Below are 17,953 nucleotides of genomic sequence, written 5' to 3' on the forward strand. Positions count from 1 at the left end.
ACTTACATTAATTAGTACCTTGGTAACTAAAGAGTATTCACAGGAGTGATTTTTTATCTTCAGCTGCTCAGAAAAGCCTCACTTCATTCCTTTAATTTTCTTAACTGAATGTGAAATAAAATTAAACGGAGCCTCCTTTTTTATTGAATGTGGAACGATAGCATGGAATAGCGAATCACTAAAATAACTACCCTCCTTAAATTTTACCAAACTGAAATATTCACAATCAAACCTTAACTATTTCCCAGCGTCCTCCCAAAGGACATTTCCCACAATGTAGTTTTCTTGAATCAACAGAGAGGGGAGCTCTTACTCCACCATTCTCTCTCAATGGAGGTTTGAAAAAGTAAATGCCTCAGTACCCATGAAGCTGGGAAAAAAAGCTTTTCCACTTAAAATGACAAAGCTTGTATTGTACAGTGCCGCCAGGTGTTTAGAAGGCTCCTCTAGACACTCAGCCATGAAACCAAGCTCTGACTAACAAAGAACCACTTTTTTTTTTTAACTTTAAAATATTCCTATTTGCTGACTGACATCCTTTCAATAACTGAATTTAATAAAGATGTACCTTATCAGGCTGTGCAGATAACATGAAGTGCTGGTACTAATGCTCTACAATATTCTTCAAACAGATTAGCAGGATGTGCGCTTCAGCAAATTTATTCTGGCTATCTCCACTGAATCAGCTGTCTGCTAATGCTTGTACAACCCATCCACCAATGGTGTTATCATAAACAGTTTAATAGAGGTGACTTAGCAAGGCTAAATAGTATATATTTTTAAACCACCTAAGAGCCTAAGATATTGTGTGACATCTTCTAATATATAATTGCAATAATGAAGATTATTTTACATTGTAAGACCCACCAAAACATATTCTTCTGTTACCAGAAGTGAGCCTCATGAATTACAACAATTTTAATGGAATTAATCAGTATATTAATATAAAAATTCTTCTAGGCATTATAATACTATAGTTGTGGATTAATATTTTGATATGATCCCATATATTAAGGGATACTGCTGCCTAGGTAATTAGAAGTAATCCACCTATTATTAATTTTTTTTTTCTTTTTGCTGGATGGCTGAATGGCAATAGGCCATTTCCATTCAGAATTTTGAATATTTCCACACTGTTTTTCAATAAAAGGTAAAATATTAGGTAGATGTTTGACTTAATTCTCAGACTATATTCTGTTCAATATATTAAAAAGTGAACCATGTTTAAATATACTTTTTTTTTCAGCCCAGAATTTTAGGCAGAGACCTACACCTCCCTCTAAATACATACCTGCTAAGAAGCCACTCTATGCAACATAGCATGTGTGTTATTTTACTCATAGCCATGCAAGGACAAAGACCTATAGATTAGGCTTCAGTGTGTTTCCTTTCTATTATAAGGATCATGAAATGAATGAATGAATGCCATGTCATATCTGAAATATTATTCGTTTTGGAGAAACATATAAAGAAGGTGTTTTGGAGAATTCTATTTTCCTGCAAGAACATGTGTATTTTTAAAGGTTGAGGTCAAACTTAGGAATTTGACACTGATCACAGTAGGAAAGCAAATGAATTGCCCCCACTCTGATAGGAAGCAGCCCTCAAAAAGCCCTCCATTACTACTGTTTAGCTGTTCATTGCTAAGGATCGAAGCCCCACAAATTAAACAAACATCACTGTGTGAGCCATTTTTTTGATCACCACATTCTGAAAAGATGGCTAATTCCATTTTTCTTTTTTTCTTCTTTTAGGGGGAGGAAATGAGGGAAGGTCAATAGGGGGCGGGTAGTAATGGGTAGTAGACCAAGAGCAATTGTATGACCTTTTCAGAACGGGTATGCTAAACCCTTGCTCCCCCTTGTCACAGTTTAAAAACCAGAGGAGCTAGTTTAGAGAAGAAGTTGTTAGCATTCCATTTTTATTATGACATTTCACCGTCATCTGATTTAATGTCCCTTGACCGGATTGTCCACCGTGAGACGATGGGCTTGAAATGTTATTTAGAGCATTGATAAAAGGTGAGCGGTTCTAAGATGACAGCAAGTCATAAGGCTGGTGGTGTGACATTAATTTTCTCCATAACAGAGATGGAATAAGACGTCACGGTGACAAGCTGTCAATCAGCTCTGGCCCCTCAGAGCATCTCGATGCCATAGGATGGGGTATTGCCTCTCCCGTAATAGAGCTGAACTGAGATGCTCTCCCTGACAGCTGCTGCAGCCATAGAGAAAATATATTATACAGCCTTTCATTAAAAAAATAAAGAGGACTCCTCTCCAGAGCATTTCAATCTTTTCCCATCTATTGAGGGCTGAAAGGATTCACAGCAAATCATAGATTCCTCTGCTATGGAAATTTCTGGCTTCAGAAGCCATCCAGGTTTTTAGGCCTTCTCAAATAACCATAAATAGCAAGGCAGGAATACCTCTTGATGAATAACTCTTGATGAAGTTATATTTTTAAATGAACATATTTATTTATTTATTTTACTTCTTATTATAATCGATGTGTCACTGGCCTAAACAGTTGAAATTTGCAATAAATTATGGAGTATCAGCTGACTTGGGGAAATGAAACCTTCAAACAATAATTACCCATTCAAATGGGAAGCAGAGGATCAGAGCTGAAGCACCAGAAGACAATATGTCTGTGAAATGAGGCTACCAATGTGAAATGATTCTCAGACATAAGGACTGATGATATTTGTTTTAGTCAAAATAAAACTTGATTTAAATTGCCTCTGAAAATTAAAGTACAGAAACTTTTTTGATAAAACTATTCCCCATCATTAGGGTCAGAGACTTACCTGATTTACAGCATTGTGTAAGCGCTGAAATAAGAAATTTTCCAAACTTGATGTTACTGTCAAAACACAACATGCCTACAAACCTCTGAATTATACTCTGCTGTCTAAAGCCCCCACTGTTAAACCCTTCATTTACAGAAATTTAATTGGAGAGAGAAGTCCATTTTTACTGAATCTTGTCACTTGGGTATTTTAAATAGATTTTTGGTGATAAGCAACTGTTAAAAAACAGTGAAAGATTAACAGTTAATCCTGATGCTAAACACGCTTATAAAAAGTTAGGCTATGAGATTACCTATATATCCACATTTCCTCCTCTCAATATACCAAGGTCTTTACCTTCAGCGTAAACAATGACTGGTCATACGGGACTGATAAAGTTCATATCGCAATGAGCTTTTGCTTGTCAGTATTCTCACATTATTAATGTGATGATGGGAATGCTTTTTACTCTAGTAACATTTTAATAGATACCTTTATTATGCAAAAGTATGTTAAGTTGTCTGGTTATGAAACATTTTATAGATTATGAAACAGAAGTGCTTTTGATTTACTGAGTAGAAGTGCTGATCGAGTCATAAGAAAAATCCTATGAAGTGTAAATAAACAAATACATGTCAGCATTCTGTTGGTTCATTTTACTCTCAAAGTATTTGTGCCTACTAATTAGACTTCTGAGTTATTGTATTTGTTTCCCTCCTTTAATTCCTTCAACTGCTACACTTATAAAACACCACCATGATTAATTTACCAAGTGATATAGATTTCATCATTTGGATCTGTTTTCCTATCCAAGTTTCCATACTTCCGTACACACTAAAATAGCAAATAAAACTATAAATTTAAGAAAAATTTCCACTTTTGAATTGATTTTTAGTCATCAATTTGATTGACTGTAAAAGATTGTGTATGTCTTTTACTTATGTAGAACTACAGTGGTCTTTTGAAATAAATACTAGAAAATAGTCTTTAGGTAATTTAACCTTTATCTAGCCCATGCAATTTTCAAAACTCACCAAGAGGAAAATAGTAGAAAAAAATAATTAGTTTAATGTTGACCTTCTTATCCCCAGAGTATGAAGAGTGTTGCATAACCAACAGTGTGAGATTTAATATTGATAATTGGGCTGAGAGTGGTGGTTCATGCCTGTAGTCCCAACACTTTGGGAGCCAAGGCTGGAGGATCACGTGAGGCCAGGAATTGGAGACTATCCTGGGTAACATAGCGAGACCTTTTTCTATAGAATTAAAAAAAAAATTGTTTAATTAACCAGGTGTATTTGCACATGCCTGTAGTTCCAGACACTCAGGAGGCTGAGATGGAGGGAATGCTTGAACCCAGGAGTTGGAAGTTACAGTGAGCTATGATCACACTACTGCACTCCAACCTGAGACCCCCATCTCTAAAAGAAAAAAAAACTCCGCTATTCTCCAAACCATTCTATCTACATATGAAAATATTTCTTGGAGTGCTTTGCTTGCTAGAGGAGATTGAAAAAAAAAAAAAACGCAGATATATCTATTCTAGAATGTATTATTCACCATTATTTGTTGATAATTATTTATGGGAGTAAATGTGTTTTTTTTTTTCAGTTCTTTCAGAAAATCTACTTATATAGCAACAATTTTCTACACGGGGTATGTGTGTGTGGTATACATTCACGATGGTGGAAGGGTAATTTATACCGAAGAAACGCAAATGACCCTTTGAACCCCTTATGCAGCATCAAAGTTTCCATTTTATACATATTAAAATAGCAAATGAAACTATAAATTTAAGAAAAATCACTATTTTGAATTTCTTTTTAGTCATCAATTTGATTTATTTTAAAAGATTATGTATGTATTTTACTTACGTAGAACTACTTAAGTTCTTATGTCAAATTGCATAAGTCTTTTGAAATAAATACTAGAAAACAGTTTTTAGGTAATTTAACCCTCAGCTAGCATATGCGATTTTCAAAACTCACCAAGAGGAAAATAGTACAGAAAAAATTTTTAATTAGTTTAATGTTGATCTTCTTACCCCCAAGGTCTGAAGATAGACTAAAAAATATAATGTTTTCTCATCACACTCCTTAAGACTCCTTGTGACCTCTCTTTTCTAATACTGTTGTTGGGGTCTTTCAGAGCCCATTGAGGATATTTCACAACCTGAAAGATGTGGGATTTCTCCAGGTGAAAGTCATCAGAGCGGAAGGGTTGATGGCTGCTGACGTCACTGGTAAGAGATAATGCAATTCCCCTATTGCTCATATCAAGCAGCACACAAGGTCTACACCATTAAATAATTCAACTCTGCATTTCACCTGACTGGATCATCAAAGTAAATAAATATAAAGATTCAGGGTTGGCCAGCCACAGTGGCTCACACCTGTAATCCCAGCACTTTGGGAGGCCGAGGCAGGCAGATCACCTGAGGTCAGGGGTTTGAGACCAGCCTGGCCAACATGGTGAAACCTTGTCTCTACTAAAAATACAAAATTAGCCGGGCATGGTGGCACGTGCCTGTGGTCCCAGCTACCCAGGAGGCTGAGGCAGGTGAATCGCTGGAACCCAAGAGGTAGAGGTTGCAGTGAGCCAAGATCATACCACTGCCCTCCAGCCTGGGCAACAAAACAAGACTTGTTCTCAAAAAAAAAAAAAAAAAAAAAAGATTTAGGATTGATCTTAGAAATATTTTCTAACCCCTTGATTTTTATAGTATCTCTGCTTTTTAAAGGCAGGGTAATATATTAAAAATAAACACTAAAAAGCACAATGATTTTTGAATTGTTACCTTCTTCAATGTTTAATCAGTGTAGTAGGAATATTTCTTCCAGGTATTGTTATTTCCAGATATTGAAGCAGTACTATACAGAATCAGATTCTGTCATAGCATTAACACATTTCAAACATGCATGAAATCTGTTGCATATTTCACTGAAAAGTTTAGGTGCGTAATACTCAGTAACTTGGTATGAACTCTTGAAATTTGGGTTGCCGATCCAAGTCATTAGTTGTCCAAATTCCCTGGCACATCCCAGAGATAATTCTGGATCTCAACTAAGCCTCTAGATTATTTGAAATTTCTTAAAGTAGGAAACAGGGCTGTAAAAATGTCAAAATTAGTTGTCTCTTAAAGCTTTCTGATTTGAGTAATGCTGTTTCTGTGATATATTAACAAATGGGCTGATGGCAATTAGTTCATGAATTTTCAGAATTAAATAATTATTTTAAATTTACAACAATGTGACCATTCATTTATGATCATATTTCATAAGGATTTGGGGGATGTTTATACTGTTCCTTAAATTAGCCATCTCAAGTTAGACAATAAATAGGACTGGCTTGACCAATTTTGTGCAAATGTTACTGTTTCTGAATGACAAGATCCACTTATTATTACTCTAGAAATATGCTTACCATTGTGAACTTTCAGCCAGATAATCCTAACGAGGGAACAGACTTATCCAAGAATCTGAAATCACTGTACATTTCTTTAATTCATTCAACAGAAGCAAAAACAAATTAAAAGATAACATGCTTTCAAATGAAAATAGCAGATGTTTGTTCCAAAAACTGCGATATTTTTATACTTTAATGTTTGCCTATTAAGTGACCATGTGTGAGAAAATTAAGAGTATTAGTTTACAGTTCCTTTAAAAAGGTAATTATCAACTCATTTGTAACCAAGAAGATGATAACAGTTGTCACATATTTTTTCAAAACACGCATACCTGAAAATAGGAGAGTGGGTAGTTCGTAATATTTGCATATATGCTAATTTGGCTCCTTGTACAAAACTGAATGTAAAATATATACATTTATTTATGATATTTATTTCTAGTATGATTATAATCAAATTAATCTGGCACAATCATTTCTTTTAGAAAAATGCAAGTACTATTTACTTCAAAAGCTTAGATACCTGCCCATTATACAATTGGATAGAATTGTCTAAGTTTGTCTTCTCTTGGAGAGAAGCTGTCATTGATTTTCAAACTTCATGAATATGCAAACTAGATTAACCCAGTTGGCCTGTGTGCCACTACGGAAGTTAAAATACATGTTCTCTCAAACCTGGAAAAAATAGAGATATTTCTTTCCTGATGTAAATTGATGTGAATACACAATAGCCTTTCCCTTGGGGATTCAGTGAGACATAATTTTCATTTAATAAAATGAACATTAATTTGGGGAATACTAAATAACAGAGTCTCCATTTTTTCCTCCAGTTTTAGAGATATAAATCTAATGATTCCCCATTTCATGCTGACCTTATAATCTAATGTGCTCTGAATTGAACAAGAGAGATGTTGAACTATTCAGGGGCAAAAAGATAATTCAGTCTTTGACCTTGCTCACTCTTGGACCTTCTGTGGTCTTTATGACATTTGTGATGGTGGCAAAAATTGAAGACTATATATTTGAGTTGGAAATGTCTGAATATACTACCAATTTTCAAAATAATTTTTACTTTTGAAAAGGATACTTTATATACACACACGGATACACAAGCACACACACACAAATACACAAGCGCACACACACACACACACACACACACACACACATATACACACACGTATCCTGATGCTTCCTTGTCTTTGTCATTAAATATGGGACACAAGTAAGCTCTTTGTCTGCTTTCTCTCTTACTTGTTCAAAGAACTTTAAAGATATGCTGTGCATCTCAGTAGATAACAACAGTCAGGCCCTACAAGTTATTAGGCAATAGTTTGAAAAGAGGCAATTGACTAGCGCCGTCTTCAAATCCTCAAGTTAGCATCCATTTAGGAATTTTGTAGATGGAGAGGGGAGATTTTAAATCACTGGTAACTGTCTGTGCTAAGGCAAGAATATTTTCTGACATGGTACAAATGAGCCTGTTACTATAAGATACGCGCTTGGTTTCAGAACACTTTTTCTAAATAAGTCTAACGAGACAAATTTATATTTGAACAACTTGGCTCTATTTTAAAGATATTTTTAATGATCTGAACATAAACTCCCATTGTTTCAGCAAAAAATGTTAAGTTATAATATTCCATCATTAGACATGAGCACAAGAAAGATTCTATAGTCTTTTAAGTAGCCATCAATCTTACTACAGTTACAAAGAATTTTTCCCTCTCAAAATGTAGAATTTTTCTTTTGTTACAACACATTCATTGAGAAACATTGTGATACTGTATTAACTCTGTGTGAATAAAGAGCAATTGAAACTCTCTTTGAATGAGTGAGTATAAAGCACAAATTACTTTTTAATGAAACCCTCAATTCTTTCCCTTTCCACAAAAAGCCTATAGCCTTGTTCAGCTGAACACTACTACAGTAGGTCACTTCAGTTAAGCCCCTAATAAACTGTTGATAGTCGAGGGTAGTTTTTTCTTCGGTCTCAATAGCCCAGTGTTGGACAGTGCACTTCAAATCATTAAGGTTAATACAGATTTAAAAAAGAGATTAACTCTGGTGGTTAAGGCCTCAATTTACAACTCCCACACATACACATGCATTGAGCAAGGCACAAGTGTGGATTGAAATTTCAGTCAAATTGTGGGCAGCTTTTCACAGCCTGAGAAAGTGGCACTCTGGTTTGAAAAGTTGGTCAGCTAAATTCTTCGTAAGGGAAAAAGTTTGAGTCACTGAAAAATACCTCTCAGTACAACTTACTTACCTTTCAGCTAACCAGTGAAAAGGTTAATGTCTCTCCGCACCATCAAAGCAAGACCTAGAAACTCTCTGGCCCCGCGTTGACTGGGGAAGATTCTCTCTGCAGCTAAATCAAGCGTTCCTTAAAACTCTACGCATTGTAAGGAAAGGCCAACGGTGGGGTGGGGTGGGGGGAATATTTTTTCTTTGGGTGGTAGGAAATAGTTCATGTTATCATTTGTCTTTTTTAGCTTCTGATTATTCTTTTCCTTGAGCAGGGCCTAATTTCTGCTTCAACAGAACATTCCAAGTCTCCTATATTGAGTGAGGCTGTCTTTGCAGAGTATTTAGACCCGGCCTATTGGTTCTTTCAAGTTCTAAGAGGAGAAAGAGAAAAGAGTTCTTCTCTTCCGCCCCTCCCCTTCATTTCATTTTCCCCTGGGTTCTCTCTCTCTCTTTCTCTCTGTTTTTTTTCTGAGCTCCTAAGGAAGAGGTCGTAGCTTCCCCAGGGAGACCAGCCACTCCGTTTCTGAAACAGCGATATGGGAGAACTGTGAAACCCTTCAAAAGATGCCCTACCTTTTCACTGTACTAAAAGGTACACTAATAGAAAACTTCTCCAACCCAGGTGAATTGATCTCTCAAATTAATGCACCGTCTCCTTCAGGAAACAATAGGGGAGAGGAAGAGAGAAAAGGGAGAGAGAGAATTTTACAATTAACCGAATCTGTCACTGAAATCGTCCCATTAAATGAGCGTATCTTTTTCTAAAACAAGGCTACGCGTAAGACTTGTGAGTCGCCAGCCCCGTAGTCTGGAAACCTACTAGTTATTAAGAGCGATGTTTACTACCCCTTTATTTGCATAGACTTTTCCCATGTTTTTCTTTTGGAAAACTGTCTTCATTGTTGGAAAATATTTAAGTAACAAAACAGCAGAAAAAGACATGCTACAGTTTTTTTATCAGCGTCCGTGAGAGTCTTATTATCTTAAGAAATAACAGTTAGCAGCTCAGATTCATTAGCAGAGCTAAATTTAAGCCCCATTTGACAGGCTGCCTAGAAAACATTTTGTTTTGCTGTCTGCGGGCTTTAATTAAGATGTGTTCAATTTCAGTCCTCTTCAGTCTAGCTCCCGCCCCCAGGCCCCCACCCCCAACTTGCTGTGTCACAGACCGGCGATCAGACACTTTTAGATGGTCCGGCCCATGACTTTGACCTTCTGCGCAGTCCGGCGTTCCCTGGGGAACCGTTCAACTCATGAGGTCTGATTTCACACTTCCAGGATGCCTCAGCTCTCTTAACAATGACAGGGAGACAAAGCCCTTTAGAGCAGGCCGCATGGGGACTTGTTTAAATTGGAAACCAGAGAGGAGTCAAGGAACAAGGTTATGGGCTACAGAATGGTGCTTTTAATAAAGAGCTCACAGCTCTGGCTCAGCTCAAAGAGGTCTACCTCTGTACAATTAATTGAGCCATTTATCTGGAGCATCTTAGGCCTCTACTTTCTCACAGAATTGCGTGGTAAATATCAGCTAAGAAGCAAATGAGATATGCATGAAATGAATTTTAACACTTTGATTACTGTGCCTCCAGTCTTCATTAAAAGTAAATTTATTTGTATTTCTGACCTCATTATCAGGAGGCTGCCTGCATTTTTATTGGTTCCTGTGATTTCCAGCTTGAGTGTGTCATGAAGGTATATTTTATACAGAGATTTGGATTTATTATTCTTGATATTTTCCCTGAACATTATGGGTCTATTCAGAGAAAGAAAATGAAAAGGCAGCTGTACAGAAAAAGGCAAGTCTGATCTTTGAAAGTTTTATATTCAGTTGGAGAAATACCAAGCACATATACATGACATAGACGAGGTATTGTCCTTTAAAAAAATTAACTTTTGGTGAGTTACTCTACCAAATAGCTTAAGACATATGCAATTGTTGCTTCAAGTGTTCTGTAGAATACAATTGCTCTATTGGAAGAAGTTGCTAAGTTGCTTTTTAAAGTAGAATTGTAGCAGTTTGAACTAATAGCATGTGCCTTTAATTGCTATCATCATATTTAATAAAACTGATGATGTCTGATAAATACAGCCTTAGATATTACAATCATTCTTTTAAAATTATGTTGGAAGAACAGAAAATATAAATCCTACTCAATTTTATTGAAAGAACTGTATAAATATAGTGGAAGTCCTTCATCTTTGTATATTATCAAGGATAAAATAATCTACCAAATAAAAGAGAGGGTATGCAAATATTCTTAGTTTCTTTACTATCTTAACATCTGAAAATTATATTGCTTGAATCAAAAACCCTAAGTTTTAACACAGAATATATGGGACATTTCTCAAGCAAAGTATGCTTTATTTCCATTATACAAGCTAATGTTTCATTTTCTTTTTAATAATTATGCTTATCAAAGATTTTTATGCAGACAGTATACCATGAGAAGACATTTTATCCAATTTATAATGCCTCAAAAATATACAGCACCTGCTATTCTTATCACAGTAATATACCTACTTTAGAAAACAATAGTATATACATATACATGATAAATGTATTAATACTATGCAAATCTGTTCCCAAAAATGAGCCTAAACAAGTAAAAATATCACAGGGAAAGAAAGCAAATCATTGTTCTTCCTTCTTTTAAGTCACCACATCTTACATAGAAATAAAAGTTACTTTCTTTAGTAATTGCATTTTTAAAAACTAGCCAAATTCTAATTATAGAAAAAGTGTTCTTCTAAAACCAAACAGTTGTTATCAAATATCTTCAAAAAGAGGAATGAAAATGATAATTTAGGACGAGGGCTGATGAGGCCTGAATCTGAGCCAGTGTTTTGAAGAGAATTACAGAAATTGTGTGATTCATATGCAGGTCACATGGTTAGAAGATACTGCCCTGGAAGAATAGGTGGGATGACAAAAGAGATTAATAATTGGGTTTGATATGCGCTAGAGGTGAAGGACTATGGACTGAGAAAGTGGTGGTCCCACTATCAATGGGAAATGAGGGAAAAAGAAATACTATAAAATAATTAATCAGGTTCTGTAGAACAAAGATTACAAAATGATCCTTTGAGTAAAGAAATAGCAAATTGCCAATTTGGCTCAAAGGGCTAGCTCTGCGATTTCACTCATTGCTTGAAGACATACTTTCAGATGCTAGAATCATTGTTTAAAATTAAAGTTTTAAAAAATATTTTGTTACAGCACAACCTAATTGTGCAAATAATGCGTTTTCTAGAACAATGGATCGGGAAATGCTACAGATAGAGAGGATCTGGATTGAACTAGGTTTTGGAAAAAAAAAAAAAAACTACAGAGATACTTGAGTTAAATGATAGTATAGTTGGACTCGTGAATGACTAAACAGTCAAGCCTAAAGAGTAATTATTAAAGGATTGATGTCACTGGGAATGCCAAGTGGGTTGCAGGGTTCTGTCCTTGGTCTAAGCTGTTCAGTGTGTTTACCAGTTACTTAAAGGAGGTAATTGACTGCTTCCTTATCAAAGTTGCTAGGAGGGCTACTTAATTCATTTTATATGAGACCAGTATTTGTATACAATTTTATACTACAGACAAATAATAGGCTCAGTTCAACAAGATGAACATTTAAAAGTATAAATCCAAACTCTTCCCTGGGTACTAAACAGTGATATCTTGCTTTAATCATGGAAAACAAAGACTTTAGGATTTGAGTTGAGTTTAAACTCCATGAGAGTAAATTACACATATATCAATTCTGTTACATTGACTAAAGGTGAAATCTTGAGAGGGATACTCTATTGTGGACTCATCAGATATGCTGGGGTATGAATCCAGTTTGGAAAAACTCTTTAAAGCAGGACATTGACTAACCAGAATATATTTTCAACTGGTATATTTGGTGTTTTAAAATCAAGTCAATTGAGAATAGCGCTGGAATGACAGTAATAACAATAATAATAACAACTAATGTTTATTGAGCCCTGCATGTCAGACACTAACCTGAGCTTGATGCAAGAATTATCATACATAACTAATCTCACAACAACCTTATTAGGGACTATCGTTATTCCCACTTTATAAATTGGAAAACTGAAGAGGCATGGAGAGGTTAGGTAACTTTTCCATGATCCACACACACACATACCAGCTTGTAAATGGCAGAGCAGGCATGCTGATATAGATCTTTCCACAAAAACCACCAACATATTTGTACTGGAGTAAAGAAGAAGTTGAGGGCATATGATTTATTTTGTCAATCATCCAAAGGCCTGTCATGAGGAGAGTGTAGATAAGAGCTCAAGGGGGAAAATAGTCAAGCTTTAGGTCCAAAGAGCAAAATTCCTTCTAGCAAATTTAATCAGAAATGGATTTATGATAGAGTATTAAATGAATCCAGAATCTTTGGGGGGCAGGAAGGGCCTAAGAAAAGAGACTCTAAGTTCAGTCTCTAGAGGTTAGTACTAAAGCCACATGGCAGAACCAAGGAGTTGTTGACATTAACAAGTTGGGGAGACACTATGGCAACTGATCCATGACCCCTGCTTGCAGTCTGTAGCAGTCAAATCGACTCCATGTGCTCTCACTTAATTGAATTGTAATATCAAGTCATAGGCAAGAACATCTGATTCCTGCAACCTAAATCACATCTATATCTCTAGCTGCAAGGGAATCTAGAAATGTCACTTTAGGTTTTATGTCCTCAACAAATCAGGAAGAGACACTAGCAAGTAGTTAGAATGGATGCTTAGCAAGCCGTCCACCATGGCCAGCAGAGGATGGCAGATAAGGAACATGGATCACATATTCTCTGTGCCCTCTGATAGCTGCTGTACCCTCCCTTCATGCCTATCATTTCATTAAGATTTTCTAATTACTACAGAAGACAAATTATAGAATATATAAAAAGCTACAGAGACATAGTTTTATATACAATGTAAAGAAACATTTTCCACAAATTACAATTGCCAAAAAAAAAAAAAATAGATTCAAAGATTCTTGCGGAGGTAATGATTTCCATGTTACTAGAACTGTTGAAGCAGAGCCTGAAGGACCACTTTTTTTGCAGAGAGGATACAAGCCCTGGATGAGGTTTTGAACTTGACCTTTAAGATTTATTTACAAGCCCTCAGATTCTAAGATCTTATAGTAGGTACCAAGATGAATAACAGACTCCTGGATGAGATATTTTACAAAAGAGAAATAAAGAGACAAAAAGACATTATTCTAAAGGCAATGACTTAACAGATGACAGTTTTCAGTTATTGCCCTTAATTAGTTTTAAACAATACATTTAAAATGTTTAATCACCTAATAGAGTACTTAATTTTTTTAAGCATAAGGAAGTTTATTTCAATGCAAAAGATCTCTCCAGCTAATTAATTTACTTATAGGAAAGCTTATACGAAACCTCATGCTTTTCTGCAGGAAGGTCTAATTGAGTACATATTTACTATAAGTCTTAAAGTATCTAACAAGCCTTGCAAAAACAAAGAAGCTTCGTACGTATTTTTATTCTCATTTTAGACCAAACAACTTTTGTGTTTCTAAGCTTGTAACAAATCACTTGCATATAGTTTCTATATTAAATGTGAATTGAAAATGAAGTATTTAAATGTTTTTACCATAATTTATCTAAGCTGTTAAAAGCTTAGGCACAATTTTCTCACGGCCTCTTCTCATTTTATAGATCCCATATTATCCTTTTTTCTTTTTCAGTTTCTCATCTGTCTCCTTTCACTTCTTATTCCTCTGTCATAAATTTTGAGCTTTCCAACATATATCAAGATGGTTCAATTCTAAGACTCAAGAATGCATCTAGTTACACACAATTCTGTAAATATTCTTTTGCAGGTAGTTCTAGATCCCAGGGAAAACAAATTCATATTTACATTGAGCTTTACCTATTTCCATTGGCTTTGGGTCTCAATGTGTGGTTCAGGAACCTCTGGGGATCCCCAAGACCCTTTCAAGGATCTCTGAAGCCAAAACTATCTTCATAACAATACTATTATTTGCCTTTTTTATTCTCATTCATTCATGAGTGTACAATGGAGTTTCCCAAAGGCTACGTAATGTTTAATTACTCCTATGTTAATAGGTCATGGATTTATTATTTCTAGTGAATTAATAAATATTTTTAATGTTCGCATTTCTCATTTCTAAAATGGTAAATTTTGATAGATATAGCCCACATAAAAACTCTTTGAGATCCTCAATAATTTTTAAGAGTTTCTAAGACCAAAATGTTTAAGAATTACTGCTGTTAGACAATGATTATCCATTAAGGGGAGGTAGTATTGCCCCACTGGGTGTTTTGGAGATTTTTGAGGGAATTTTAGTTGCCACAGTGACTGGAGAACACTACTGGTGTTTGGTAGCTGGGGTTGGGGATGCTAAATGTCCTGCATGATGAAAATTTACACAATCTAAGCATAGACACTGATATAGGTTTAAAATCTGTTTCATGGTTGTCTAAACCTAGATTGCATCCTGAAATACATAGTATTATTGATTCAAGCCTTGCAAATCGCTGCCATTTCCCACAGTATATACCAAAGACTTTAAGATGGTGTCCAAGGCACTTAATGACCTTGTTCCCCATTACTCCTCTGACATCTACTAATCTTCCCATTGTTCACTCTGCCCCAGTATCAGAGGCCTCGGGCACACCAGGTCTTTGATCTAGCTCTTTCTCTACCTGGATCACTTTTCTCCAGAAATGTTTCTTCACTTTTCTCCAGTTTTCTACTTGGCTACTTCTCTACCTCTTTCAGTTCTTTGCTCAGACCTCACCTTCTCAATGAGGCCTATTCCAGCCACCCTAATTAAATCTATAAGAACTGCCCCCTCCTCTACCCTCTTCAAACCCCTTTACCTACTTTATTTTTTTCTGCTTTTTTCTTATTAACATGTATTAGTCTCTAACATATAATATGTCTAATAACTATGTTCAGTATTTATTCTCTTTCTCCCCGATTCCCACTATAAGTAAATTCTAAGATAGCGAAGACGTTTCCCTTTTTTGTTCATATGCCTGGAACATAGTAGGCACTCAATAAATATTTGTTGAATAAATCAATGTATGATATTATTATAAGCAACTTTCTGTTTAGTCCTCCTTTATAATACAGTTCTGACATTATATTAAAATTTGAAATTGTATATGGGTCAGTTTTATTTCAGGATAGTAAAGAGGACATTGCAAAATCTTCAATATGAAAAAAAGTATTAGATCTAGTAGGTTGAAAGCCACAACTCTAGAGTGTCTTTTTTTTTTTTTTTTTTTTTTTTGGAGACAGAGTTTTACTCCTTTTGCCCAGGCTAGAGTGCAATGGTGCGATCCGGGCTCACTGCAATCTCTGCCTCCTGGGTTCAAGCGATTTTCCTGCATCAGTCTCCCCGAGCAGCTGGATAACAGGCATGCACCACCACACCCAGCTAATTTTGTATTTTTAGTAGAGACGGGTTTTTCCATGCTGGTCTCAAACTCCTGACCTCAGGTGATCTGCCCACCTCGGCCTGCCAAAGTGCTGCAATTATAGGCGTGAGCCACCGCGCCCAGCTAGGATGTCAATTTTCTTGCCATAATGAAATCTGCTTCACGACTCAATGAGAAAAGAGAAGCCCTATTATTATTATTATGCAGTCCCAGAATGAGACCCAGTGGGGACCTAGTTAAGAGTGTGAGTTAATGTAATTCTACTAGTCAGATGTTTAAAATATGTTTAGGTCAGTTGATGGAAAAGGATAAGGTCAAAGCCTCATCTCCAACGATAAAAGGAGGATTGGAAGATGTCTTCAACAGACGTTGCTTTCTGTTCTGATGGACGCTATGGAATTCCCTCAACTATAGCATTGTTATATGTTATGACTGAAATTCCAGTTTCTATAAGGGACAGATGGTAACCTTGATTTAAAAAAAAAAAAAAGATTAAAATATAGTCATTTCAAACTGTGGCAACTGAGAAAATGAGAAAATTAAACAAAAGAACCTAATTTGTGCAAGGTAGGCCTAAAATAAAAGGCCCCCATGGGTATGAATTGCTTTCCATTCTACTGAAAGCCTCTGTGTTTTCAGACATGGCAACAAAGGGGTGGCCACTGGGTCCCCATACACACACGTTTTTATAACACATCACACCCAGCAAACTGTGCTACTTGTCAGCAGCAAAATGACCCCAGACAAAGCCCACCACTGGTGGATCAGGATTAACTCTCTATTCTGAGAGCAAGAATATCATTCAGTATCTTTTGAGTAACTTTAATGTGCAAACCAGTCGTTTGCACAAACTGAAGTCGTCCACTTGTCCACAAAACAGGTAGCAAGTGAGCAGGGGCGGTACAGACTTTCCCACAGTCCTTTATCAGTATGTCAGTGCTGTGACCTCAAAGAGCAAGGACTAAGAGTGAGAGAGAATTAGCCAGTTGGTGCACCCCATTGAATCCTTGGTGCTGTTTTGAAGATTGCCAGAAAAGACACCTATTGGAGACAATTCTGATGTTTGTTTTATTGTTGTGAGAATGGCTTTTCACCCCCAAAAAAGGATCGGGACAATAGACTATATGCTTTAAATTCTGTTATAGATTCTGTTTTATGAGTTAGGGTAAAAGAGTCTCTTTAATATTCATTCTCATGGGAGATTTTTAAAGATCAATAGGAAAAAATTGCCCTTAGTATTTAACTAGATTATGGATAAATATATCAGTCTTAATGTAATATTTTTATGTATCTAGTTTATAGTGATTAGGTAACACATATCTAGGTTTTTATATTATAGAGACGATTAAAAGGATATACAAATACATTTAAGCAAAATATCCTAATCATAAAATGTCAGTCCATTTTTTATGTCATTGCCCTTTGCTTTTAAAAGCACTCTGATCAAGCTGTACAACAAGCACCATGGATCACCAGATTCATAGCCACTGGAAGAGTCTTCGCTTCCCTTGCTTCTTTATGTTCTAGAGTTATAGAATGACATGCCTTCTTCTCATTGCTCCTGTTGCACCCTTCACTTACCTTTATTATGGTCCTTACCACTCTGCATCATAATTGTGTATTTACATGTCCTCGAAACTGTGCATGCCTTGAGAGCTAGACTATGTCTTAACGATACTTAAAATTCTGGGGTGAGCAGAGCAACCACTCAATAAGTAATGAATGCTTCAAAAAGCATTCCTATTTCTCTTTAGAAAATTGTCAACATGGAAAATTGCTGTGTCCTCAAGGAACACTGATTTCCTTCCTAGCTGTCATGGCGGTTAAAGCAATCAACCTCATAGCACCCTGCCCTCACCCGGCACTGCCACCATTTCTATTTTCTATCTGAACCAAATTCTCCAGTTTCTAGCATTTCTAAGGAGGATTAACTCTTTTTAGCCAAAATAATGGGGCTTCAGGAAGAGCCAGTTGATACCCACAGGTCTGTTTTAATCTTGTGACAAAAATGAGTGAGAGGGAGACAAGAGATCATATAATCTGTGTTTGCATATATTTAGGCTCTCAAAAG

The 17,953-nt window shown here is 35.9% G+C and overlaps 1 protein-coding gene across 18 annotated transcripts in view; it reads left to right on the forward strand.

Annotated features, from left to right (window-relative positions):
• Positions 1-17,953, forward strand: part of MCTP1 (multiple C2 and transmembrane domain containing 1) — a 591,199-nt gene that overhangs the window by 397,770 nt on the left and 175,476 nt on the right. For all 18 annotated transcript variants that reach the window (XM_039470335.2, XM_074383518.1, XM_074383500.1 and 15 more), the window contains one exon: positions 4,940-5,033. In XM_039470335.2, coding sequence (XP_039326269.1) covers positions 4,940-5,033 — 94 coding nt within the window. The remainder of the gene's footprint in view (positions 1-4,939; positions 5,034-17,953) is intronic.

Source organism: Saimiri boliviensis, chromosome 1, assembly GCF_048565385.1.
Source record: "Saimiri boliviensis isolate mSaiBol1 chromosome 1, mSaiBol1.pri, whole genome shotgun sequence".
NCBI lineage: Eukaryota > Metazoa > Chordata > Mammalia > Primates > Cebidae > Saimiri > Saimiri boliviensis.